Here is a 26,881-nt window from a genome sequence, read left to right on the forward strand (position 1 = left end):
CGGGTAGTATGAAGATGTATAATAATCTAAAATAGCTTTCTTGGTGGCATGGTATGAAAGGAGATATTTCTGACTTTGTTTCAAAATGCTTAATCTGTCAACAAGTAAAAGTCGAGCATAAGATACCTTCTAGATTGCTTCAGCCGATCATGATACCTGAGTGGAAATAGGACAGAGTTACTATTGATTTTGAATCTAGTTTACAGTTGACACCAAGCAAGAAAGATGCAATCTGGGTTATTGTGGATAGATTGACTAAATCGGCTCATTTTGTTTTGATACATACAAACTACTCGCTTGATAAATTGGCTGAATTATATGTTTCTTAGATTGTGAGATTACATGGTGTGCCTATTTCTATTGTTTTAGATAGAGATTCGAGGTTTACATCGTAGTTTTGGAAGAAACTGCAACATGCACTAGGTACGAAATTACATTTTAGCACTGCTTTCCATCCACAAACAGATGGTCAGTCTGAGCAAATCATTCAGATACTTGAAGATATGTTGAGATGTTGCATTCTCGAGTTTGAAGGTACATGGGAACGATACCTACCTCTAATTGAATTTGCATATAATAATAACTTTCAGTCGAGTATTAAAATGGCACCTTATGAGGCTTTGTACGGTCGTAAATGTCCTACACCATTGTATTGGACTGAGCTCAGTGAAAATAAGATACACGGAGTCGATTTGATCAGATAGACTGAACAGAAAGTGAAAGTGATCCGAGAAAGTCTGAAGGCAGCATCAGATCGCCAGAGATCATATGCGGACTTGAAACGAAAAGATATAGAGTTTCAGATCAGAGATAAAGTCTTTTTGAAAGTCTTACCGTGGAAGAAGATACTCAGATTTGGTCGCAAAGGCAAAGTGAGTCCGAAGTTTATTGGGCCGTATGAGGTAATGGAACGCATCGAGCCAGTTGCTTACAGACTGTTGTTGCCACCTGAGTTAGAAAAGATCCACAATGTATTCCATGTTTCGATTCTTCGTAGATATCGATCTGATCCTTCACATGTGTTTAGTCCGTCTGAGATTGAGATTAAGCCCGATATGATGTAGGAGGAAGAACCGATTCGTATTCTAGCTCATAAGATTAAAGAGTTGCGAAATAAAAAGATTCTATTAGTTAAAGTACTGTGGCATAAACATAGAGTCGAAGAAGTAATGTGGGAGCCAGAGGATGCAATGAGAGAACGCTATCCGAACCTATTCACCGGTAAGATTTTCTGGGACGAAAATCCCTAAGGGGGAGAGTTAGAATAGTCTGATTTAGACCCTAATCAGAATGGTGGTTTCAGGACCACGAATTCAAGTCAGAAAAATATTTTAAAATTATTTTTTGTGTTTATTTTATGTGAATTTATATCTGTGAAAATTTTGTGACTTAATTTTGTCGTTTAGTTATCTGATTAAATAAAAGGACTAAATTTGTGTAAATTAAAAATTTGGTAGTTTAATGTATAAATGGCCAAAATGCTATTGGCTTTTTAAAAGGAAGGCTTTATGAGGTAATTAGGCCATTATTAAAATGGGTGGACGGCAATGGACATTTATAAGTGAAAGTATAATGTTTTTAACTAAGGTTAAAAAGGTAAAATAAATATTAAGTTATTATATATCTTATAACATAAAAATAAATAAAGCCATGTTCTTATATTATCATCCACCGAAAGCATAAATAAAGGAAAGAAATAAGAGAAAGCTAGGTACGGCACTTACTCAAGCTTAATCAAGGTTCATTTTTGTTCAGTTTTTGATAATTTCTACGTTTTTGAGATCGTTGCTTCGAGTACTACAAAACCGATGCTTGAATTTTTTATTTTGGTGAATATTTTAAGTTATACCATTGCTGAAAGCTTGTGATTTTTGTTGTTTGATGATGAAATATGAAAGATATGTTTTAAATTAACATGTTTTGTATTGGAGTTTTTAATGATTTTGAGTAATTAGGACTAAATTGCAAAAATAATAATTTAAGGGACTAAAATGTGAAATAAATGAAATATATGGATTTTTATGAGTATGGGTAAAATTTGGCCCAACATGAATATATTGAAATTTTGTATATTTTTTGTTTTGTGCAATAGGGACTAAATTGTAAAAAGTGTAAATGTCAGGGGTAAAATGGTAAGCTTCTCATTTATGTGTTTTTGGATTAAATTGAATGAAAATATGTTTGAATGAGCTTAATTTGGATATGTTTAGATCAAGAACCAAAGAAATCAGATTTGGATCGAGGGAAAACAAAAGTTGTCGACTAGCTACTCTATTCCGTTTTGTATCGTCCGGGGTAAGTTTATAAGCAAATATACGTGCTAAATTATAGTTAAATATTTAATATGTTTGCTGGTATGAAATGTATGAATTTATACATGCTATGGCCGAATGTGAGTAAGCTTGGCCATTACATTTCCAAATTTGTTTCGACCGAGTTACGACGTCCGAAAGCCCCGTATGAGCCTTAGGAATAGTTAGGATACCTATGTCATGACATAGGATTCCGATATATGTGTACGAGTAAGACCCTGGCATCGATATGTGACTCCGATATGTGTACGAGTAAGACCCTATTTGGGACAGTGGTATCGATATGTGATTACATGTGAGACTAGGTCTGGGACATTGGCATTGTACGATAAATGTGTAATTTTTCGAGTGTCCTACCCAATTCCGAATGGTTCATCGGGAAAAGGTAAATCGTGTACGGATGTGTAAAATGAATGAAAATGACCAGGTATGAATCTAGCTTATGACTTAATTGAAACAAGGTAAGTAAGTTTCTTGATATTTATTTGTTGTAATTCTTGTAAGATGCAAATGAAGAAAATATGTGTAAGTGATATGTGTATTTGGCCTTGTGAATGTGTAACTTGTATGTTATGAATAATCCTTAAATATGTGTATAAATGATGTGGTATAGTTTGGTTACATAACTAATATGTGTATATGAAATTATATTGTGACACGTGAGCTTATGAAACTGTGAGTATGTGAACTAGGTTGTAATGTTTATTTGGCTTCATAGTTAAATGATAATATGTAAATTTGGTTATAAAAGCAATCGGCCAAGGGACATATATTAATGTATACATATTTATATATAATATAAACTTACTATGTTTGGATCTAAATGTATTAAGTTAATATAATTTGGTTTTGTTAATTGAGTTGTTAATAACATTGGGACGTACATTTTGTTATGACTTATTAAGCTATAAAAAGCTTACTCTATGTATATATGTGTTTTTGTTTTATAGATTTTGGATTCAAGATACAAGTTCGGGGATCGTCAGCAAAGTTCATCACACTATCTACAGCTTCGGTATTTAAATAATTAAACTCGAATTATGGCATGTATAGGCTGGAATGTGTTTTGAAAAGTAGAACTTAGGTTTGTATAATCTAAGCCATGCGAAAATGGCTAATCTTTTATATTGAATTCGGTTATGCTTGGGTTGTGGCTTGAGTTTGTTTTGGCTATAATATTAAGTGCTATGAAGGAATGATGTTTATGATAGATGTTTTATGTTTTGAAAATGGTTAAGGATATGGAAGAATAAATGGTCGATTCTGCTAAGATATACTTAGTGTAAGTTATATTCGAATGTACTGGTGGTATTTGGATAATGAATTATTTATGATTTTGCATTACAAGTTGTTGGCTAAGTTCGAACATAATAATAGTTTGTTAAAATATGGATATTACATGGCATGTAATATTCAAGTATTGATTATTATTTATTTATGGTCAATGTCTTATTTTTTTTATGCATAAATTGAATTATGAGTTGGTTAGGAAATTGTGTGATAATGTATTATAAATTCGTTCGTAAGATAAAAATATGTAAGTTGATGGTGACTAATTTGTGATTCGGCAAATGTTTATATAAATGTTAATGCATGTGATGAATGGTATTAGTAGTTAAGTCACTTGAAGGTATATGTGTAATAGATAGATAATATTTAAGATTAATTGCATTTTTAGGTAAAGTTTAGATGACCAAGTGAGAGGTAAATAGATTAGTGGTAATCGAAATTTTGGCATGTAAAATGTATATATTTTGAATTTTTACTTGTGAGTTAAGTGTTTAACCAAAATAATGATTGAGTATAATTTTAGTTCGTGAGTCAAGTTTAGTGAATTTATTATTGACGGTTATAATTCTTGTCTAAATGGTTAAAATGTGTATAATATTTATTTATTTACTGAAACATATTTGATTAATTGTGAGAATATGGTAACCGTGTATGCTGACTATTAAAATGTCATGAGTTAAATTCTATTTGATTTAATTTGTACATATTTTGTAATATGTCCTAAAATGTTTGATGTCTGCTAGATATCCAAATTTTGATTCATATTTGTATATTATGAAATTATAAAATTTCCATTAATATTTAATTGGACATTCTTATATATATTTAAATATGAAATGTGTGAATATTCTTAGTTGTGCTTTTGTCTGGTAATGCCTTCGGACCCTAATCTGGTGACGGATACAGGTTAAAGGTATTACAGTTGAATTACAACATTATGTCAAATTGACGAATATGGTTCATATGGCCATAAAAATTGAACAGCAACTTAAGAAGAAATGAGTGTTTCGAATGGCATCCAACACTGGTTCTGCTTCAAAATGGGGCCAAACATCTTTTAAAAAGGATGTAACCATGCCTGCAAAAGACAAATCCAGACCACCCAACTTCCAAAATCCAAGTGACGTTGCATAGAAAAGAAAGGCAGGAATGCAGCAAAATCGTCTGTGAGATGTCAAGTGTGTAACAACTCGATTTTAGGGTTAATCGGAATAGTAGTTTCGAGACCACAAATCTGATATCAAAAAAATTATTTCATTATTATTTTAATATTGACGAGTTAATTGTGATTTAAAAAAAAAGGTTCTTGATATTGTGATTTTTTTTTTGCTTTATAAGCTATTTATTAAGTTCAAGTGGTTTTAGAAAATGAGGTATCGGGACATTGTTTCTATAAACCGAGTCGTAAATATTTTTATAAATATTTACGGAGTGGCAATAAGATGGTATTAAAGTTTCGTTGAAAAATTTTTTACCGTTTGAGTGGTTAATTCGGTAAAAAGGACTAAATCGCGTAAAATAAAAAAGTTGCATGCTATTAGTAAAAGGGAGTTATTTGTCCTTGGCTTTTAAAGTGAGGGTCCTTAAATGGTAATTAACCCATTAAAGAGTTAGTGAATGGCAATGGTTTGGCAATATTGAAATTTTGGATTGGCTTTAAAGTTAAATAAGTAAATAGTTAATAAATGTTAAATAATAAAGAAATAAAATAATACATGCATTTTATTTCATTTGTTTCTTCAACCGAATATGAGAAGAAAGGAAAGCCATTGAAGCTTTTTTAAGTTCGGCACTTGCATGCCTTGGTGGAGGTATGTTTTGTGTTTGGTTTTTAATAATTTCTATATTTTTGAGATTGTTACTTCATGATTTAGTTAGTCCGTGCCTCTGATTTCAAAATTGTTAGAGTATTTGGATGATGTCATTGTTGAATATTTGAGTATCTTGATGTTTAATGATAGAAAATAAATCTTTGATGGTAGATTATTGAGTTTTGTTAAGTGAATTTTGACAAAAATGTCAATTTTGGACTAAATTGTGAAATATAATAAATTGTGTGGTAAAAGTGTGAATAAATTAAAAATATGGGCTGATATAAGCATGTATGAAATTCGGATAGCTTGGGCTATGATGAAATTGACTAAATCTGCATTTTTCAAGCTTAGGGACTAATTTTTAAAAAGGTCAAAAGTGTAAGGGTAAAATAGTAATTTTATCAAAGTATGAAATTGAGTTAAAATGAATAGAATATGAATTGAAATAGCTAAATTTGATTGATTAGATCAAGTTAAGCCTCGTACGAGTCTATATTAAGGGAAAAACGGAGTTTCGAACTAGTCGATCCATTTCAACGTTTTGACGATCGAGGTAAGTTCATATGTATTAAGAATTGTTAAATTTATGCCTTTAATGCTGGATATTGTATAAATTGTCTATACGTGATTATTGTTATGATTAACGTCTTATCAACTAAAATGGCACTTAGTGTGCGGTTCAAAATAGCTTCGGCTAAAAGTGACACTTGGTGTGCAATTTGAGATAGCTTCGGCTATATTTATATAAATGGAACTTAGTGTGCAAAGTATCGAGGATGACACTTAGTGTGCGAAACATCCAAAATAGCACTTAGCGTGCGAGGTATCAAGTATGGTACATAGTGTGCAAGACATCGAAGATGCAATGGCATTATGTATATGTATGAAATGGTAAGGATCGGTACAGGTATGCACAGAAACTCAACTTAATATGGAATCCATGAATGGTAAGTCCATGAGCATTGTGAAATGATGTTATGTTAATTTGGTGAATAATGATATATGTTTATAAATGTATGGATTTTTAATTGAAAGAAAGGAAGGTGTGGTAAATTTAGTTATTATCATTTTCTTACTAAAATAGTTTTGGACAGCAGTAGCAATCCTACTTTCAAAATACATCAAAAATATTATAAAGTGATTTAGAGATTAAATAAAATATGGAATTGAACCTTATTGAGTATAGTTTCTTATAAAAGAAACAGTGTAAGCAAAATAATTTTATATTATGAGATATTTGAATTTGTGTGAGACAGAGTCGAACGATTTCAAAATCCCCTACTTTGATTTGATAAAATCATTAAAAATTGTAAAAAAATATTTATGGATTATAATTTATATTACTATAATTTTTAATGAGTGTATTTTCAATATAAATAGACGAGAACATTATCCAAGTCTCGTACTATGAGATAATTAATTTTTAGTGAAGAAAGGTCAAAGCTGTCAGGCAGCAAAACAGGGGTGATTTTAAGAATAAACTGTACTTATTGGCTAAACCAAAACTTCTAAAAATTTTATGGTAAGAAGATATGTGAGTCTAGTTTCAAGGAAAATTACTGAAACTTAATTTGGAGTTCCGTAGCTCCAGATATAAATAAATTAGTGACTTTGACTTGAGAAAACAGCTTGACCTAAACATAAGTAAAAATGTAAATATAGTAGTTTTACCTTGAGAAGCAAGTTAATAAATTGCTTATTATTTTCATATGAACTTACTAAGCTTTATAGCTTACTCCCCTTCCTTTTCATCTCTTATAGGTTTATTTAGCTAGCTCGGGTTGGAGATCGCCAAAGATTCAATCATACTATCAAGCTACCATTTTGGGTATAAGTATTCAAATACTTAAGTCTATGGCATGTATAGGGGCTTTATCTTTTGTAATTATGTCATTACTAATGTGGCCAAATGTGTTGGCCTATAATGGTTATAGTTCAATTTGTGTATAGCCATGAATGGTGGCTTATGTTGATTGTACAATTATGCATGTGCCTATATCATGGAGATGAGGCTTGTGATCGTGTGTATGTAATGAGTTATCTTGTTGGTGGTGAATGCTTGAGAGTTTAATTGAGATGAGATGATATGTTGATAACTAAGGCTTAAATGTATGATATGGGAGTAATCTTATAAACTTTGATGCATGAGAATTAGTAAATTTGAGCTTGACTAAGCATGATGTTTTAAGTATGTAAAATCTGATATGAGGTTACCATGATCTTGTATTGTTTGTGCATGATTGAATGTTCAAATGTTCCATGTTAATGGTCAATAAAAGTAAGCATGTGAGTTTGTTATTGAGGATGGCAATTGGCTTGGAAAATAGCCTAAAAATTATCCACACGGGTAGACACACGGGCGAGTGTCTAGGTCATGTGTGACACACGGCCTGCCCTCATGAGCATGTAGTCTGGCCGTGTGTCCCCTGCATCATGTACTTTAGTTTCGAATTGGCCACACGGGCTATAACACAGCTATGTGTCTCAGCTGTGTGAGGGACACGGCCTGGAGGCACGGGCATGTGCCTTGGCCATGTGCCCTTATTTTTGTGATGACGTCATAAATAGAGAGTTACACAGGCTGAGGACACGGGCATGTCCTGATACACACGGGCGTGTGACTGTGTTTCATGATGAAATTTTCTAAGTTTTCCAAAAGTTTCCAATAGTCCCGAGCCACCTTCGATGTATGTTTTGGGCCTCGTAGGCCCCTATAAGGGATGTTATTATGTATGTGTATGAAAAGTTTTAATTTGGATGAAATTTTATGTCCTGGTTTTGTATGAATGTTTTGATGTAAGTTCGGTAATGCCTCGAACCTTGTTCTGACATTAGATACGGGTAAGGGGTGTTACAAAGTGCTTCAAGTGTCTGGGTCGAGGGCATATTGCTAGTCGTTGTCCCAATCGAAGTATGATGGTCCTTAAAGACAATGGAGAAATTGAGACTAAAGATGAATCTGATGATGAGTCTTTACCGCCACTAGATGATGCAAATGAAATTAAATTTTTCTGAGTTTTGTGTGAGAATTCTATCTCTTTATTCTTGGTCTAACTTACTTGGACTTATCAAGGTTCTCCTTGTGACATCAAACCCTTTTTTTTTTTTAACTTATCACTTCCATCCTTTCTTTCTTTGTTCTGAAGTGTGACGTTCTAACATACTGTTGGTTCCTATTTTGCTAAATAGCGGGTCACAGTTTACTTCTTCTTCAAAGACTTGTTTGTTATTTCACTATATAGAAATTGGGTCACGATCATTTATATTGTTGGTACTCACAAGTTCATTTTGAATTTCAACTTGAAACGATACTGAAATTAGACGATCGGGAAATTCAGCGTCTTGTAATTGAATTCACGAATACGAGCATGCATCAAGGAGTATAAAAGAAGTAAAGATCTAATTCTAATAACTATTAGAATTTAAAGTACATCAAAACTTTATCTTGATCATGATGAACATTCACTTAATAATATATTTATAACACTTATAAGTTTTTGATATTTTTACAATTTTTTTATCTTTTGTAATTATAAATTTTAATTTTTAAAATATTTTTGAATATCATGTAATGTTAAACATTTTTTTAATTTTTAATTTTTTCATTCTTTATCAATATTTAACTTTTAAATAATTTTTAAAATGAAATCATCGATGTGGATGCTAGGGAAAGGATTATATGAAACAGTGACGCCACGTCATTTGTATCCCTTTTCAATAGTTTTATGCCAGATTAATATTCTTATCCTGAATTTTAGGAGTTTATCCTAAATTTCAGTATTTTAATTTGGATTTGATTTTTTTCAGGATAAAATCCTGAAATTCAGGATAATAATACTGATGTTGCATAAAACTATTGGAAAGGGATACAGATGACGTGGCGTCACTGTTTCATACAATCTTTTCTCGTGGATGCTAACGCATCATCTTAACAGTCAATGTAGGTCAAAAAAATTATTTAACCAGTTTTCTCAATCAAAAAGCTCAATTGGATGACTTACTAATTTTTTCAGAATACTTTGAGGGCTTTGTATAGCATTAACCCTTGATTGAATAAATAATAATGCATTCAAGGTAAATCTAATGCTTGAAAATGATTTTTATTTTTAATTTCCGGGAATCACTGACACCTCAAAGCAAGCAGCTGTAAAGGAAATCAGACTCTTTATTATCAGCTATAATTCTGCATTATACACTTATGCCATGCCAGCATTATCTGGTCAAGGTCTCTATAAACAGGACTGCAGTTCCACATAACATGAACTGCTGTTTTATCTATCCTTATTCTAATTATTACATTACTAATTACTATTGATTATTCTAATCATCTTTTCAAATGAAATCAATGGTTATTAAAATCTAGGAACATATGATATTATCCACTTGGTAACTCTTTAGTTGGAAGACTGTAGCTGCCGTTTGGGCTACATACTTGGAATCTCAGCAAGGAGCATTTCATGTGGTCATTGGAACTCGTGGCATTGTCATACCTCGCTTCAACTTATGATCCAAAAACCAACTCTTTCAAAGATCTTAATGGTGAGTTATATCCGTACACAGCAGCATCTCTCCATAGAGCCATTCCTGTTGATGAGGGGAAATTAGTTAGATACCAAAAGATTGAATGCATGGTTTGCCTTCTCCGTCTCTGTCTCTTGTAGAGAAGAGGGAGCGCATAGGATAGTTTAATACGTGTTAGATGGAGCAGAGAGACAACCTATCCATGCAATTAACCCGACCGTTGCTGCCAAGAAGAATTCCCGGCTGATAGTTTCCAATCTGGAATGATAAAACAATTTAGACATTAGTTGCTAAAAATTGTGTATGTACCTAACAAGTCATATGCCTACTTACAAGTACATGCATACAATGTTCCCGTAACCATAAAACAATGTAGCCCAAAGCGAACCAGTGAACCTGCAATGTCAGTTTAAGCAAAGTGTAATGAGCATAGACAATTAGTGTTATGAAAAATTAGCACAAAGTTGACCCCAAAAAGGGATAACCATACAAAATAACATAACTGTTCACTTTGAAGTTACTTAGAATACAATCTGGTTAGCCTTTTAAATCAATATATTGTGGTTTCCCTATCATGTGCATATGGTGGGAATCATTTTATACAAATAATTTCATAAGTAAAATTGAAAGGGCATTACCACATAAGATCACGAATAAATAGTGCACGTGGAATCAAAAGCCCATTGCCAAGCATAGCAAGCAACATTGAGATAGCTGACAAACCTTTAATATTATCAGGATTCAAGAAATTTGTCCACTGAAAATGAATCACAAAGCTCAGTCAGATATGTCTCCAAATTAGTTTTTCTTGATATCTTCAGTCTTAGATGAAGACGTTCAAACAAGCGTTACCATTTGTGAAACCGGCATCCACATAAAAAGAAGTGTTGCTGTCCATCCAGAAATTGCTCCTATGAATTTGGGGCCTTTCTCTGAAAGTTTGCCGGAATGTGACTGCAAATTTGGCAAAGGCAAGCTCAAAAGGGTGCAACTATACTGCCAGTTCTCTATATATGTTTGTTAAAAAGGAAGGCAAGAAGTTCAAAATCAAGAGGATATTAAAATACATGAAAAGAACTATGAGTCAAATTGCTCACCAATCATGCATGTTATAAAAAAGTTCATTCAAATCGCTAAAGTCAGACAATATAACAATATAATAGAGCAGATTTTATAGATCTTACCAGAGTTATAGATGCTACAGCCACAACAAATGCTATTGACCCTGGCAAGATGCTGTTGGGAATGTTTGGGACAAATGTGGACCACATTATCTGTGCTCAAATTGGTTAAAGGAAAAGGAGAGGTGCTTCAATTAATAAACCAATGCTGAATGACCAAAAGTACCATTGAAATAGATTTTGCTAAATATATCACATTTGAGTTTGTATGTCTAAGAGTCCACATTAAACATGGGTCTGAGAGCTTACCTGGGGAAGCACTGAAAGTCCACCGACAGTCGTAAAATCTTCCCAAAATTTCCAGATTGTCAAGTTGAGCATACCATAGTAATTCAAAAAATTTAAAATGAGTCCAGCAGCCACAACAACTGAAGTGGCCACATATTGAGGTAGAGGCATAGCTTCTCCAATTGCAAGCTGAGAAATCACCACAAATGTTGATATCACTCCTAGTGTTTGCACCACAACTGCCTCTGTTTCCCTTTTCTTGGCAAAGTAAGAAAGCAATGAAAGGTTTCCAAGCAAAGCAGTGAACATTCCCTGCATTTATCAACACCCCATTAGGTTCCTCAAAATGACATCTTTGTTTGGCTCATAATCAATGCTCAGAAGAGGCTAAAAGGATCTTTAAATAAATGTCACTTCTGGTACACTCTCGAGTCTCGACTATTAGGTAATTTATAAGAATCAAAATCACATTAATTAAGCTTAGCCTTGGCACAATAGAGGTTCATGTACTGTTTTTCAGCTGACCAATAGCAGTAAAATCATGTTTTTCAGCTGACTATTTAGGTATTTCATGAGAACCCCCACTTCTAGGCAGCAAATGATTTCAAAATTCATTCTTTCATTAGACATTGAAGTACATGGATATTTTTCCAAAGCTAAAGGACCAGAAGATTTAGCATCTTGTCCCAATATGATTGATAAAACATAAAAGGCCGAGGAGTCCTAGAGTAAGCTTTCTGAAATAAGCCTTCTATGAGATTCAAATACACAACATTCTTCAATTATATAAAATATTACGCAATTACTCATATTATTATAACTTTCCTAATGTTTTGTATAATTACACAAAACATTATCCAATCACACAAATTATTAAAACATTTAACCATATAAAATATTATCTAATTACATAAATTATGATAAATCTCACAATGTTTTGTTTAACACGAATTACATAAAACAATACCCAATTCAACAAACTACTACAACTTTTGTAAAGTTGTGTAAAATTGGAGCTTATAGAAACAAGTCTTTTTAGAATTTTACCATTGAAATTATTAATCTCTATTTAACTCTTAGATTTTGATTTCAAGATATCAGCAAAAAGAATTAATTTCTTTTAGAAAAAAAAAAAAAACTAGAGACAATTTATACATTACCAGCCATGGTACGGCCAGAAGGGCAGTCTTGTTCCCCGCCATAAGATTGCGAGTGTTGAGAATGATCTGAGGCAACTGGAGCAATAAAAATGGTAAATTTGCCGCTCCGGTGAACTTTGCTGTCAATGAATCCCATTCCACGTAGCTCTTTCTATTCTTAAAGTTCACTGATCCCTTTTTTTTTTTTTTAAATTCAACAACGAACACCAAAAAGAATCGTTAATGCATTTTAACACTACTTGCGCAATTTCCTACTAAACAAACTTAGCTATATTAATTAAGTTAATCTTTAGATCTCAAATTCCTTCCAATATTTTCCTCCAGATTTCTCAAAATCTGAAATACCCTTCTGAATTACTATCACTTTCTCAAAATCTCTGGTTTCAATAAATATTAATTGAAAAAAGTAAAAAAAAAAATTGTAATAATTTTATTCTCTCGTATCAAACTACACCAACCTTTTTACGAAAAATTCAAATACGAGAAAAGAAAAAACCAATCACATTGGGAAGCCGGCAAACGAAAAGCTTTATTTTCCACTTAACTGTCAATAACTACCACTTTTTCAACTGAAAAAAATGAATTCCAAAACACCTTATGAAGCGGGTGAGGAACGTCCGAGTCAAGAGCACGAATCAGGGCTGCACGGTGGGGGAGCGAAACGCGGGAGTACAGACTCAGAGCCAACACACTGATCTTCTTCTCACCTCCATGCAAAAGCAAAGAGGACTTGGGAGGCAATAAACGTGAAGGGGAAGGGCAGTTCCGGAAAAACAAAGAAGAATGAGCGTTGCTAGACTTAGCAGCCAAAGGAAGAAACAAAGAATCAGCCATTGAAACAACAACAAAATGAAATGAAAATGAGGGGAGTTGGGTGTGTTTAGGGAGGGTGACGAGGGAGCGGGGGAATCTAGAGGGCGACACGTGTAGGGGTCCAAGGTGGTAGGATATGATTTGACCGTGTCTAACATGTGATGTGATTGATGGATGATTGGGATGTATGGAGTACGGAGGACGTTAAACTGTTACACTTCGATAGGAGAAGAAAGCGATAGATCGGATCTTGTTCGCTTCTTCACACTAAACACCAATATTTTTAAATTTGAATTTACTATACAAATTGTAGCACTTATATCAAAGTAATTTCATGTTCCTTTCCTCTCATAATTAACAACACCTTCGTTTTAGAGATGTTGATAACCGGGCTTGTTATTTAATTTTAGGGTAAATTGCAATTAAGCTCACCTAATTATTGGTAAGCTTCTTTTTTAATTATCAATTTTTCGACTTTTAAAATTGATATAATACCAATTTTTTCCCTCAACATTTATACATTATGTCAGTTTAATATTAATTCTAATAAATTTAACCCTCAACTTTTACATATTATGCAATTTGGTCTGTCTTTTCTTTTCAATTCTAATTCTTTTGTATCTCTTTCATCTAAAAAGCTAAAAAAATAAATCTATCAATTAAATTTGTTTGAGAATATATTAAAATGAAAACATCTAAAAATTCAAGATAATTATTTTCATTTTTCTCATTCTTTTAAACTAACCCTCAATGTCACAAATAAAGTAAAATTGCAAAGAGTGAGACCAAATTATACAATGAGTAAATGTTGAGAGTTTTTTTTTTTTGGAATCAAAACTAAATTGATACGATGTATAAATGTTGAAGCTTTAAGTTGCTATTATAACAATTTTAAAAGCTGCCAAGTTATTTTTATTTTAGTAATTTAATGACTAGTGACCAAAAGAGAAAAGATCGAATAGTTTGGTGACTAAAAAGAAAAAGTCAAATAATTAGATTTTATAACTTTTCATAATTTGATGGGCTAAAAAATACTAATAATTAGATGATTACTAGTTTAATTTACCCTTAATAATATAATTATTTATTTATTTTATGTTTGTTTAATTCCAATTTGGTTCCAAATACAAGTCTTGCTTATCTTCACCTCATTTTAGGGCCCTCGTATTCTTATTAAATTTTTAAATAGATAATTTGAATTTTTGTACATTATATTATCATATATTTAATCTTATTCGATATAAATTACCTAATATATAAATATATATATATATATATATTTAGTGATAACAAGTACAAATACAAGTCTAAGTAACCTCAAGTATTAAACTGTTACAAACGGACAATCTGAGAAATCAAAATGTAGAATCAAACCAATACATCATAAACAGTCTGAGAACTAATTCAATCCAAACAAAAGACAACAAACTAATTAAACTAAAAATCCACCTATGATAACTGCACATGAGGAGACTCAGAGACCTACACATAAAATTGTTCATGGTAGGCCTCAAACTTGGTTACTCAATACCTGAAGCCTTTGCCTTTACCAATTGAGCCAAGGTCTCATTGACAATGAAAAAATGTTTTTAAAAAAATAGAAAACCAATTAACTCAAGTAAAGTCAAGTTTAGGCTTTGAATGCTAAAACTCTAGCCTGACCTTTATTATAGTAGGTCTTACTTTTTTTTTACACAAACTCAATTTTGAAGTCTATTATTTTTATTCAAACCTTTTCTTATTTCAAATGGATTTCAAATTTAAATAAATAGTCTATCCCTAAAATAAATCTACTTAATTTTTAAGTTGTAATCTCTATTATAATAGAATACTTTAATTTAATGTTACGAATTAAGTGAGGTTAACTTAATAAAAAACTTAAGAATCGATTTTTTATAAAATAATAACTAGTACCATAAAGTTATTTTAAATTCCAGTCCTTTAAAATTTTAACAACTACTTTGTTAAGAAAATGGTATAACTATATTTTTAAAATTTATAATATAAATATATATTTTAGGATAAAGTTTAAGTTGATGGTAAATTTATATAACAAATAAAATTTACATCCAAAATTTCAAATTCATATTACTCATCTAGCATAACAATTCACTGTAGTCGTGCTATTGTCGTGCTTATCTCGTTGTTGAATCTTGAGAAACAGTTGACTAAAGTTTCTCTAGCACCAAAGAAGCGGCCAAATATGTCTTAAAGAAACTGTAAAAACATGCCTTAATTACCAGTCCGTTTTTTCTACCTACTTATGAGAATAATATTTCGATCCAGTCTTTATTTCTATTTTTCAAATTATATATATATCTATATTGTTCTGGTTCGATTTTGTGATTTAAATAAATATTTTACATTATTGTTTAATTCAGTAATGTGTGTGCTATAGGATCATACCAACATAAATGCTTGTTTGAATTTAATCAGTTATCTTTCTTTGCACTTTGGCCTTTACCAAACCTCGTATGTTTCTACCTAGGAATGCACAACGTAATGTGTTCTATGTTAAATTGGCCAATGAAGATTAAGATGTTTGTACATGTAGAGAACTGTTACTCATTGGAAAGGTACGTTTCTTTGTCCTTTATTTACAAATAATTTCATTTAAAGATAGTTGATATGATTTACTTGAATAATTTCTTACCTTTTAGCCAAATGCATTTAATTTTCATTTATTAAAAAAAAATTCATCACTAACTTCAAATTTTATCCTATCTTCAGAACTTATTACTTTATAAATGAATCAACAAGCATTTTATATGGACACCCCAACTACATAAACAGCTAGAAACACAAATATTGGTCTTTAAAACAAAAAGGGTTATTTTACCATCGATCCTTGTATATTTTGTTTTTTATCAAGCTACCATTTTCTCTCTTTTGATTTGCTAAGACTTAAACCCAACAATTAAAAAGTTGGAGTAATTCACACACTTATGGTAATATAAAGAAGGGTAGAATTGCACTAGTAAGCACCTAACTATTAGTAAATCTTTTTAGTTACTCAACTATGAAAAGTTACAAAATGTTAATCCCACCTATTCAATTTTGTTTTTTTTGGTCACCCAACAATCGAATTTTTGGGTGTTTTCATTTTTATATTAGCCTACTGGTTACCAAAAAAAGACAAAATTAAATAGTAGAGTGGCTATTTTGTAATAACCAGAAAAATTTACTAATAATCAATTCAATTTAAATTGAGACCACCAAGAGAAACAAAAATACCCAAAAATTACTCACTATATAAAATTTAAAATATGCAATCAGTTGTTATACATTGGCAAAGTTTAAGTCTATTATTATAAATATTAGCTAATAATAATAAGTTTAAAGAGAAGTGTGAGACTGAAATTCAAAGTTCCTAATATGTCAATCTTTGTAATGCCATTGTTTAAATGTCAGTACAATTTTTTAGCTAAAGAGAAGTATGAGACTGAAATTCAAAGTTCCTAAAATGTCAACCTTTGTAATGCTATTGTTTAAATGTTAGTACAATTTTTTAGCTATTTGTTTGTTTTTAAGGCATTTTTTTCTTTTAATAATAGTAAACAACAAAATCAAACATTGAAAGTGCATAATTAATTAATTTATTGGTTCTTTTATTGGCTCATGTTTGTGTTAAACCTTCCTATTCCTTTGCAATTCAAAAACCAGTCAAATATATCATTATTTTTGGTTGTTGACTTCTCAAATAATCCCTCAATTGGAACACATTCCACTTACTACTGATGACATTGCAACGCGATTGACTTGTTTTCCATATTAAAGTTCTTCAAATAACTTAATACCTCAATTATTCAACATTTGTTCCGTGTAAGCTACTACTATAGAATAGAAACAGAATAGAAGAATGTATTTTGTATTTAGACTTTCTAACTTGTGAAATACATTGAGGAATCTTGAATTTATAGAACAATGATTAAGTAACAAACTAACAGCTCATAAACTAACTCATAAAACTGACTAACTAGGCTTAGCTAAGGTATACTTGTAGTCTTAACATTCACCCATCTTCTCGAGAGGCAAGACCTGAAGAAAACTTCAAAACCTAGTAAAAAACATTATAGAAAACGGCTTGGTTAAAATGTCGGCAACTTGATCACACGCAGGAACTTCTCCCATATGAAAAGAGACATCAGCGACCTTTTGTCGGACAAAAAACAGATCCAGCTCAACATGTTTAAACTTGGAGTGCAAGACAGGATTAGCAGCGATGGCAACTACACTAGAATTGTCACACCAAATAGTCGGTTGATCAACACTGTGAAGTTGCAATTCTTGGAGCAACGAAACAAGCTAAGTAACATCACTGGTAGTTGCGGCAAGACTTCTATTTTCAGCCTCGGTCGTAGATCGTAAAACTACATATTGCTTTTTAGAGCACCAAGAGACAGGCGTGTGACCAAAGTACACACAGTAGCTTGAGGTAGAGCGGCGATCATCAAAATCCAGCCCCCAATTAGCGTCCGCATATTCTACCAAAGAGAGCCGATTGGATGGACCAAAAACAAGCCCATAATCAAGCATACCACTTAAATATCACATGATTTGTTTCAAAGCTATCAAATGAACAGAAGTGGGCGCATGCATGAATTGACAAATTCAATTCTTCGCATAAGCAATATCAGGTCGAGTCAGAACTATATACTGTAAAGCACGGCAAGACTCCTGTATTCCGTAGGATCAGTGAGTTGATCTCCGTCATCCTTAAAGAGAGTAGAAGAGCTAACCATTGGAGTATGGACACTCTTAGCACTAGACATAGAACTCTGATCAAGTAATTTAGGAATGTACTTTTCTTGACAAAGATGAAGACACCCTGTGGAGGACCGAGTAACCTCAACCCCAGGAAAATAGTGAAGATCACCCATATCCTTGAGGGAGAATTCATCATTTAGCTACTGAACAAACTCATCAATATAGTTAGTGACGCTCTCGATAATAATAATGTCCTCTACATAGATAAGCACATAGAGAACAGAGGTATCATAATTCAAACAAATAAAGATGTATCAGATTTAGACATAACAAAGCCAATTGAAAGAAGAAAACTTTTCAGTGTATCAAACCAAGCACGAGGAGCCTGGCGAAGACTATACAAAGCATTCTTCAGTCGACAAACCAAAGGTGTCCTATCAGATCCATGTTGAACATAACCGGGGGTTATTGCATAAACACCTCATCAGAAATATCGCCATTTAAAAAAGCATTATTCACATCAACTTGACGGAGTTGCCACTCGATGACTCGAATAGTAGTCGGCTTTATAACAGGACTAAAAGTTTCCTTAAAGTCATACCCAGGTACTTGAGAACATCTTTTTGCAACTAACCGAGCCTTGCGATGAGCGATCGTGCTATCAGAATTCCTTTTGACTTTAAAAAGCTACTTACATTCGATTGCCTTGTGATTGGATGGTAATAGAACAAGATCCCAAGTAGAATTATTAATGGGTGCATCAAATTCTGCCAGAGCTGCAGCACTCCATTCTGTGGTAGAAAAGGGTTTTTCAATGGTATTAGGCTCAATAATCTCAACAGTCAATGCCTTTGGCTTAAAAATGTCATCCTTAGATCGAGTAACCATTGAATGAGTATTTGTCAGAGGCAAAGAAGAGTCCTGAACTAGAGGAATAGTCTGATCAGTAGAAGTAGGCATAATAGAGCCAGGAGTGTCAGCATCAGCACTGGGTAATGAAGAAAAACTCTGAGGGTCACGATCAGAACCCACCTCGGCCTGAGGAACAGTAGGCACAGTGGGAGAAGGATAGCAAACAAGAGAGCAAGATGATGACGAAAGAGCGGATGAGTGTTCCATGGGTCTAGACGAGATAGTCTTAACAAGTGGAACAAACGTTGTCATAAAACCGGATGTTGACACAAAACCCAGCGTAGTAGATGAAGGAGACAAAAATGATGTTTGTCAAACACAACATGACGAGAAATTACAATCTTACCATTTGGCAAAAGACATTGGTATCCTTTGTGTTGAGAACTATATCCCAAGAATGTACAAGGTTGAGACCGGCAATCTAACTTGTGACATTGAAATGGTCGCAAATAAGGGAAACAGCAACACCCAAATATGCGCAGATGATCATACATAGGATCTTGTCCATGAAAAGCTCTATATGGAATTTGTCCATGAAGAACCACAGCAGGAAAATGATTAATAAGATGAACAACACAACAAAATGCATAGGCCCAAAAATCCACAGAAAGATTTGCTTGTGCCAATAGTGTGACTCCCATTTCAACAATATGTCTATGTTTGCATTCAGCCACATCGTTCTGTTTAAAGGTATGTGGACATGAGAGCCGATGAACTATCCCTTGGTTTGCTAGAACTGAAGAGAAGGCTCAATACTCACCGCCCCAATCACTCTGAAATTGTTTGATAGTTTTCCCAAATTGCGTTAGAACTAACTTCTAAAACTGAACAAAGCAATCCACAGCCTTAGACTTTTGGCGAATAAGATAATCTAAGTAAAACGAGTGCACATGTCAATAAAAGATACATAATACCAATTGTTACCACAAGAAACTTAAACATGTCCCCAAAGATAAAAAATAACCAAAGTAAACAGATCAGTGTATTTAGTGGTCGAATCGGTAAAGAGCAATTTATGTGATTTCCCTTTTTGACATGTAGAGCATACAGTGTCCATACAAAATTTATTTGAAGAAATACTACATTTATTCAAAACAAATTTGAAAACATAATTAGATGGATGTCCAAGTCTTTTGTGCCATAAGGAAAACATATTAGAATCAGTAGATCGACTTTGAAGTCCAATGTGAGTTGCATAAGGAGCAACAGCAGTCTCAACAGATAAATCCGATATTGAAAAGTGATACAGTCCATCACGTATATGGCCCGTCAGCAAGATTTCCCAAGTCACGCTATCCTTAATAACACAATATATAGAGTGAAACTCAAAAAACACGTCATTTTCAGTGGAAAATTGAGACACAGACAATAAATTTTTCTTTATAGTCGGAACGTACAAAACATTAGATAACCGAAGCAACTTAGAGTGCATAGGGAAAACCAAATTTCCAGTAGATAAAATCGTTGTGGGAGACCCATCACCCATTAAGAGAGCAGATCTACCTGAATACAGAGTAGAATCACGCAACGCAGAGGCATCGCGACACACATGATTTGAAGCACCAAAGTCAGGATACTAGAAGGTAGAGCCAATGGGAATAGGGATATAAGAGTCAGTGCCATCGTAGTTGGAGCCATATTGAGTGGCATTAACATGAGACTCAGTAAAGGCAGAAACATCAGACGCATGCACATCAAGAATACGAAGAAGCCCAATACAGGGGTCAGACCCAGTATAAACATGAGCCCGAGGTTTAGTCCGCCAATGAATAGATGGGCTGGCAACATTAGTATTTGGATCACCACAATTACAGTCTTGGTCACGAGGAACATCAAGCTCTACACAATTCAGCATAGACCCATGTGGCATAGCGGGAACATGCGGCCCAAAATCTGTTTTAGGGCCATTAAAACCAACAGACCCAGTTGGCCTAGAAAGACAATGTAAATTTACCCTATAGCCATGACAATCAATAGGCCCAATCGGCCTTGAATCCAAATGATGATATCACATGGGCATTCGGTCAAAATTGGGCACACAATCAAAATTGGACCCATCAGGGGCCCCACCATGCAGACCATTATCAGGTCTTTGTACAAAGGGATTATTATCCTTAACATATCGAGAAACAGAAGCATAAGGATGAAAATTACCTTTAACTGATTTAAATCCTTGAAACCCATCATAAATCGGTGGTGATCGATGACCTACTGGAGATGATGCTCGAGCATCCAACGACGGTCCCTCATGGTTACGGTTGTAACGGTTGAAACACCGTTGAGCAAGATTCCCAAACTGTCTGTAGATTTGGCATTAAACTCGAGATCAGAACTCACACTCACGGCCTCCAGATGGGGGACGAACACCACGAACAGAGCCCTCTATGATCGGTGAAGGAACAGTCTCCAAGAGATTAGCATGAAGAGGTATCTTTGGAGCCACACACGCTTGACGATTCTTGAACTCAAGAAGCACTTCAACAAGTTGTTGAAATCACAAAGGTTCTGACTAAAACGAGGCGAGCGTAATGATAGAATCAAAATCAGAGGGTAAGCTCGCAAGTAGAGTTTTGACCTTCTCTTCTTTGGAGATGCACGAACCAGAGGCAGCTATCAAAGTACTCATATTCTAGATCTTGGCCACAAATTCTTTTATTGAAAGACTACCTTTCTTGAGAGAAAGCCAATCGTGTCGAACATGAGCAAGCTTCACCCTGGTGAGAGAAGCAAAAAGATGGGTTGCGGTAGTCTATACATCACAAGCAAACCAAGCCTTTATAAAAGAAGAAAAAATTGAAGGATTAATTGTGGAAAGAAGCCATGAGGCTAATAACCGATCTTGTTGCACAAAGGCTGAAGCATTTGGATTTGAAATGAGTGAGTCGTCTGGAGACTGCACAAACCGCGGTGGACTAGCCAAAGTGCCATCGAGGAAACCGATCAGTTCATAGCCCTCGACAATTATCCTAACATGTTGCTACCACTGAACAAACGTGCCTTCATCGAGCTTGATCGTCTCATGTAACAGAAAAGACTAGACTAGCCGAGTACCAGTAAATGCTGAAGAACTAGAATCAACGGTGGCTGAATCAATAGAAGCGGTGGTGGTCATTGCGGTAGGTCCCATAACACTCTTAAACGACTAATACCATGTAAGCTACTATGGTAGAATAGAAACAGAATAGAAGAATGTATTTCATATTTAGACTTTCTAACTTGTGAAATACATTGAGGAGTCTTGAATTTATAGAACAATGATTAAGTAACAAACTAACAGCTCATAAACTAACTCATAAAACTGACTAACAACTAGGTTTAGCTAAGGTATACTTGTAGTCTTAACATTCTGTTCCATTTCTTCCAAAGATTTTCCAATTTAGAAAAGCTTAAGATGGTTGGTTGCAATTATAAAGAATTGTCTCCTGATGAAGGTGATGTTGGTGAGGAGAGAGACGTGACAATGTTGCTCCCAAGAATTAACGAGCTAACATTCAAAGGTGTTGATAAGATGACTCATCTATGGAACCAAGACCCTCCCTCCATCACATTTGTGCAAATCTTGAAACTCTTCAAGTTTTCGAATGTGGCCGTTTAATTAATATATGATGTACTTTTTCATCTTTCTGAAATTTTACAACTTTGGAGGTTTGGTACTGCAAAGAGATGGTAGAGCTAATCACATCTTCGAAAGCCCAATGCTTAGAGCAGCTTGTTACACTGAAGATAAGAGGATATGAAATGGTGAGAGAAGTAATTGCAACCGATGACGCAACATATCATGAGACTAATTTCAAGGAGTTGTAATGTTTGGAGTTTTATGATTTATAAAACCTCAAAAGCTTTTATTCAGGGAATTACACTTTGAAGTTCCTAGCATTGGATGACATAACAGTGATTGATTGTCCCACAATGGAGAATTTTTTCCACGGAGCGTTAAGCACCCCAAACTACATAAAGTAAAGTTAAAGAGAAATAGATTTTAGGGCTAGTAACCTCAATGCCATTATGGAGCAGTTATACAAACAACAGGTACCAATTAAGAAATTCATTTAACTATATATTTTTCAATTTTAGCCTTGTAAGCTTCTTATTAATCCATCTGATGTTAAATTCATAAGCAAAAGTCTCATCTTGTGATATGTGCCTCATCATTATTACAAAATGTTGAACGGTGTTGAGCATTAGCCTGCAATGCAATATGTAACCAGCAGCTGAGACAATAGCAGCTCAACAAGTAGACCAGCAATGGAGTAGAACCAAATGCAGTAGCTGACTTGGTCCATTTTTTTCATTTTGTTTCTATGTAACTTAGTTTAGTTTCTTTGTAACTTATACTCAAAGTTAGTAGGGTTATAATTTGATTTGAAATTGAAGTAGTAGCTGATATGTCAGCTTGTTTTTGTGTGTTACTTAAGTTTATATTAGTATGTCTTAGTGGGAGCAGTTATGCCATTAGCTAACTATCAAATTTACTTTGTAACTTACATATATTTTAAAATTATCAATGAAAAAGAACTGATTTTGCTGAATCATCTTGTTGTTCAAATTATTGCTCTCTTTTCAAATTTTTGTTTCGGTTTTGTTATTGTTATCTTAGCAAACTTAGTTTGTTTTACGCATTGTTGCTGCCATTGTTCCAACAATGGTAATCAGAGCCTAAGTCTTTGAGGGCCTCTATTTGTTGGTTGCTTTGTTGAGAGATTATAAGCTTGAGAATGAAGAAATCGAAGCTGTTGAGTTTGTTTCAGCAAGATGAGCTTCACACACCTCCACCTCTAGTGTTTGGGTAGTTAAGATGAAGACATATCTTCAAGCTCAAGACTTGTGTAGTGTAGTTGAGAATGATGTTGAACCACCTCCATTGAGGGCCAATCCCACGATTGCTCAAATGAGACAGCATGCTGAGGAGAGTACCAAGAAGCATAAAACCTTGGCTTGTCTGCAGAATGGAGTGACAGATGTAATCTTCACTAGAATCATGGCCTGCAGCATACCTAAGGAATCATGGGAAAGGCTGAAGGAGGAGTTCATGGGTTCGGATAAGACAAGACAGCAACAAGTGATTAACTTGAGGAGAGATTTTGAGAATCTAAAGATGAAAGAATCAGAGAGTATCAAGCACTATTCAGACATGATAATGACCACTGTCAATAGCATAAGGCAACTTGGTGAAGATTTTAGTGATAGCAGGGTTGTTGAAAAGGTTATCACCACACCCCTTGAGAGATTTGAGTCTAAAATCTCATCACTCGAGGACTCAAGGGACTTGACAACCATTTTTTTGTCTGAGTTAGTGAACTCCCTTTATGTATTGGAGCAGAGAAGGGCCAACAGGCAGGAAGAACATTCTGAAGGAGCCTTCCAAGCAAAGGCCAAAGGTGGTTTAGGTTCAAGTCAGAAAGGAAAAAAGCCTTAGCTTGACAAGAGGGATAAGCCAAGAAGAGATTCAGGCAAGAGGAGGTTTCCACTATGTGCCTACTGCAAGAAGACCACACATTTGGAGAAATACTGCTGGTACAGACCAGACATCCAATGCAGGAGCTGTAAGTAGTTTAGCCATGTTGAAAAAGTGTGTAAGAATAAAGGGTAGACACCAGCACAGCAACAGATCTAAGCTCAAGCTCCTGAGGACCTTCAAGCTCAGGAGGAGCATGTGTTTACAACCTCCTACTTTGCATCCTCAAGCAAAGTCAGAAGTGATTGGTTAGTGGATAGTGGTTGTACTCACCATATGGCTGCTGATGAGAGTCTGCTCAAAGACTTAGACAGAAGCTATGTCTAAAAAATCAGAGTTGGCAATGGAGATTTGGTTGAAGCCAAAGGTATGGGCAATGTGCTGATCAACACTTGTTCAGGTAACAAAGTAATTTCTGGTGTACTTTATGTGCCTGATATAATCTACTTAGTGTTGGACAACTAATAGAGAAAGGGTATTCACTGATTTTTGAGAATGGTGCCTGTATTGTTAAGGACACACATGGTCAAGAGTTGATCTCAATAACAATTACTGATAAGTGTTTCATGCTTAACATGAACCAACTTGAAAATAAGGCCTACACTGGTCTTGTTGATAATACTGGTCTTTGGCATAGGAGACTAGGCTATGTCAACTATAGATCACTTGATCTGATGCACAAAATGAATATGGTGGATGATATGTCAAGAGTTAAAGTAAAAGATACTATGTGTGAGGTTTGCCAGCTTGGTAAACAAGCCAGATTGCCTTTTCCAGTGAACCAGGCATGGAGAGCTCGAGAAAGACTTGAGCTGGTGCACTCAGATGTCTGTGAACCAATGAAGTCCCCTTCTTTGAATGGCAACAAGTATTTTGTGCTGTTTATAGATGATCTGACTAGATTTTGCTGGGTTTGCTTCTTGAAACAAAAGTCTGAGGTGTTTGATGCCTTTAGCATAATCAAGGCATTAGTAGAGAACCAGTCAGGCTGTGAGATCAAAGCCCTGAGAACTAATAATGGGACTAAATACTTGTCTGAGAGGTTTCAAAAGTTTTGTGAGCAGGCAGGGATCCACCATCAGTTAACTACAGTTTATACTCCATAACAAAATGGAGTTTGTGAAAGAAAAAGCAGGACAGTCATGGATATGGCAAGATGTTTTCTATTTCAAAGCAAACTTCCAAGTAAATTTTGGGCTGAGGCTGTCAATACCTCAGTTTACCTACTGAACAAGCTTCCAACTCAAGCTGTGAAGGATAGAACACCTTTTGAAGGTTGGTATGGAGTCAAACCATCTATTTCTCATCTGAAAGTGTTTGGATGTGTGTGTTATGTTCTCATTCCAGTAGAAAGAAGAACCAAGCTTGAGCAAAGGTTTGCTCCTGGCATATTTGTTGGCTATAACAGTACCAAGAAAGGTTACAGAGTATAAGATCCTTCAACAAGCAAGATTTTGGTGAGTAGGGATATTAAATTTGATGAAGAAAAGGTTTGGAGTTGGGATGGTTCAGACATAAGGTTTGATGAAGATCAGCTTGACATCAGTCTAGAGCCAGCTGAGAGTGAACCAGAAAATGCAGATTTTGATGATCCTCCAATGAGAGGAACTAGAACCATTGCTGACATCTACCATAGATGCAATGCAGCAATAGTTGAGCCTTCGAGCTATGAAGAAGCTGCAAGGGATAGATGCTGGAAGAAGGCTATGGAACCTGAGCTTGACATGATTCATAAGAATGAAACATGGGATTTGGATGATAGGCCAGATCAGAAGAAAGTCATAGGTGTCAAGTGGGTTTTTAGGGCCAAGTTTAATGCTGATGGCTCATTAAACAAGCACAAGGCAAGGCCTGTGGTGAAAGGGTATAGCCAGCAGAATGGCATAGATTTCATGGAGACTTTTGCTCTAGTAGCAAGGCTTGACACAATCAAGCTTCTGTTTGCCTTAGCTGTACAGAAACATTGGAAGGTTCACCATCTAGATGTTAAGTCAGCATTTCTTAATGCCTTTCTTAAGGAGGAGATTTTCATCGAGCAACCAGAAGATTTTAAGGTCCTAGGACAGGACGACAAGGTTTATAGGCTAAAGAAGGTATGGCCTGAAACAAGCACCAAGAGCCTGGTATGACATGATAGACACTTACCTATTTAAGCTCAGATTTGAAAAGGGTGTTAGTGAAGCTACGCTCTATGTGAAGAAATCAGAAGGTGAAACTTTATTGATTGTGCCACTCTATGTAGATGATCTAATTGTGACTGGAAGCAAAGAAGAATTGATCAGTGAATTCAAAGAGCAAATGCTAAAATTGTTTGATATGACAGACTTGGGAATCATGACATACTTCCTTGGCATGAAAGTGAATTAGTCTGATCATGGGATTTTCATTAGTCAGCAAGCTTTTGCCTTGAAGATCCTAAACAAGTTTTGCATGAGTAATTGCAAACCAATGACCACACCATTGGCTCAAGGAGAAAAGCTGACCAGGT

General features: G+C 34.4%; 1 protein-coding gene across 1 annotated transcript; it reads right to left on the reverse strand.

The window, feature by feature from the left end:
• Window positions 1-9,563: 9,563 nt before the first annotated feature.
• LOC108472848 (maltose excess protein 1, chloroplastic-like) lies at window positions 9,564-13,357 on the reverse strand. Its single transcript, XM_017774404.2, has 9 exons — window positions 13,101-13,357; window positions 12,507-12,680; window positions 11,368-11,658; window positions 11,122-11,211; window positions 10,790-10,891; window positions 10,576-10,694; window positions 10,271-10,333; window positions 10,134-10,195; window positions 9,564-10,000 (listed from the first exon to the last, which is right to left on the reverse strand). Exons 1-9 carry the CDS (start codon window positions 13,338-13,340, stop codon window positions 9,918-9,920), a joined length of 1,224 nt encoding a protein of 407 aa, XP_017629893.1. The 5' UTR covers window positions 13,341-13,357; the 3' UTR covers window positions 9,564-9,917.
• Window positions 13,358-26,881: the final 13,524 nt, after the last annotated feature.

This window comes from Gossypium arboreum, chromosome 11, assembly GCF_025698485.1.
Source record: "Gossypium arboreum isolate Shixiya-1 chromosome 11, ASM2569848v2, whole genome shotgun sequence".
In the NCBI taxonomy this organism is placed as follows: domain Eukaryota; kingdom Viridiplantae; phylum Streptophyta; class Magnoliopsida; order Malvales; family Malvaceae; genus Gossypium; species Gossypium arboreum.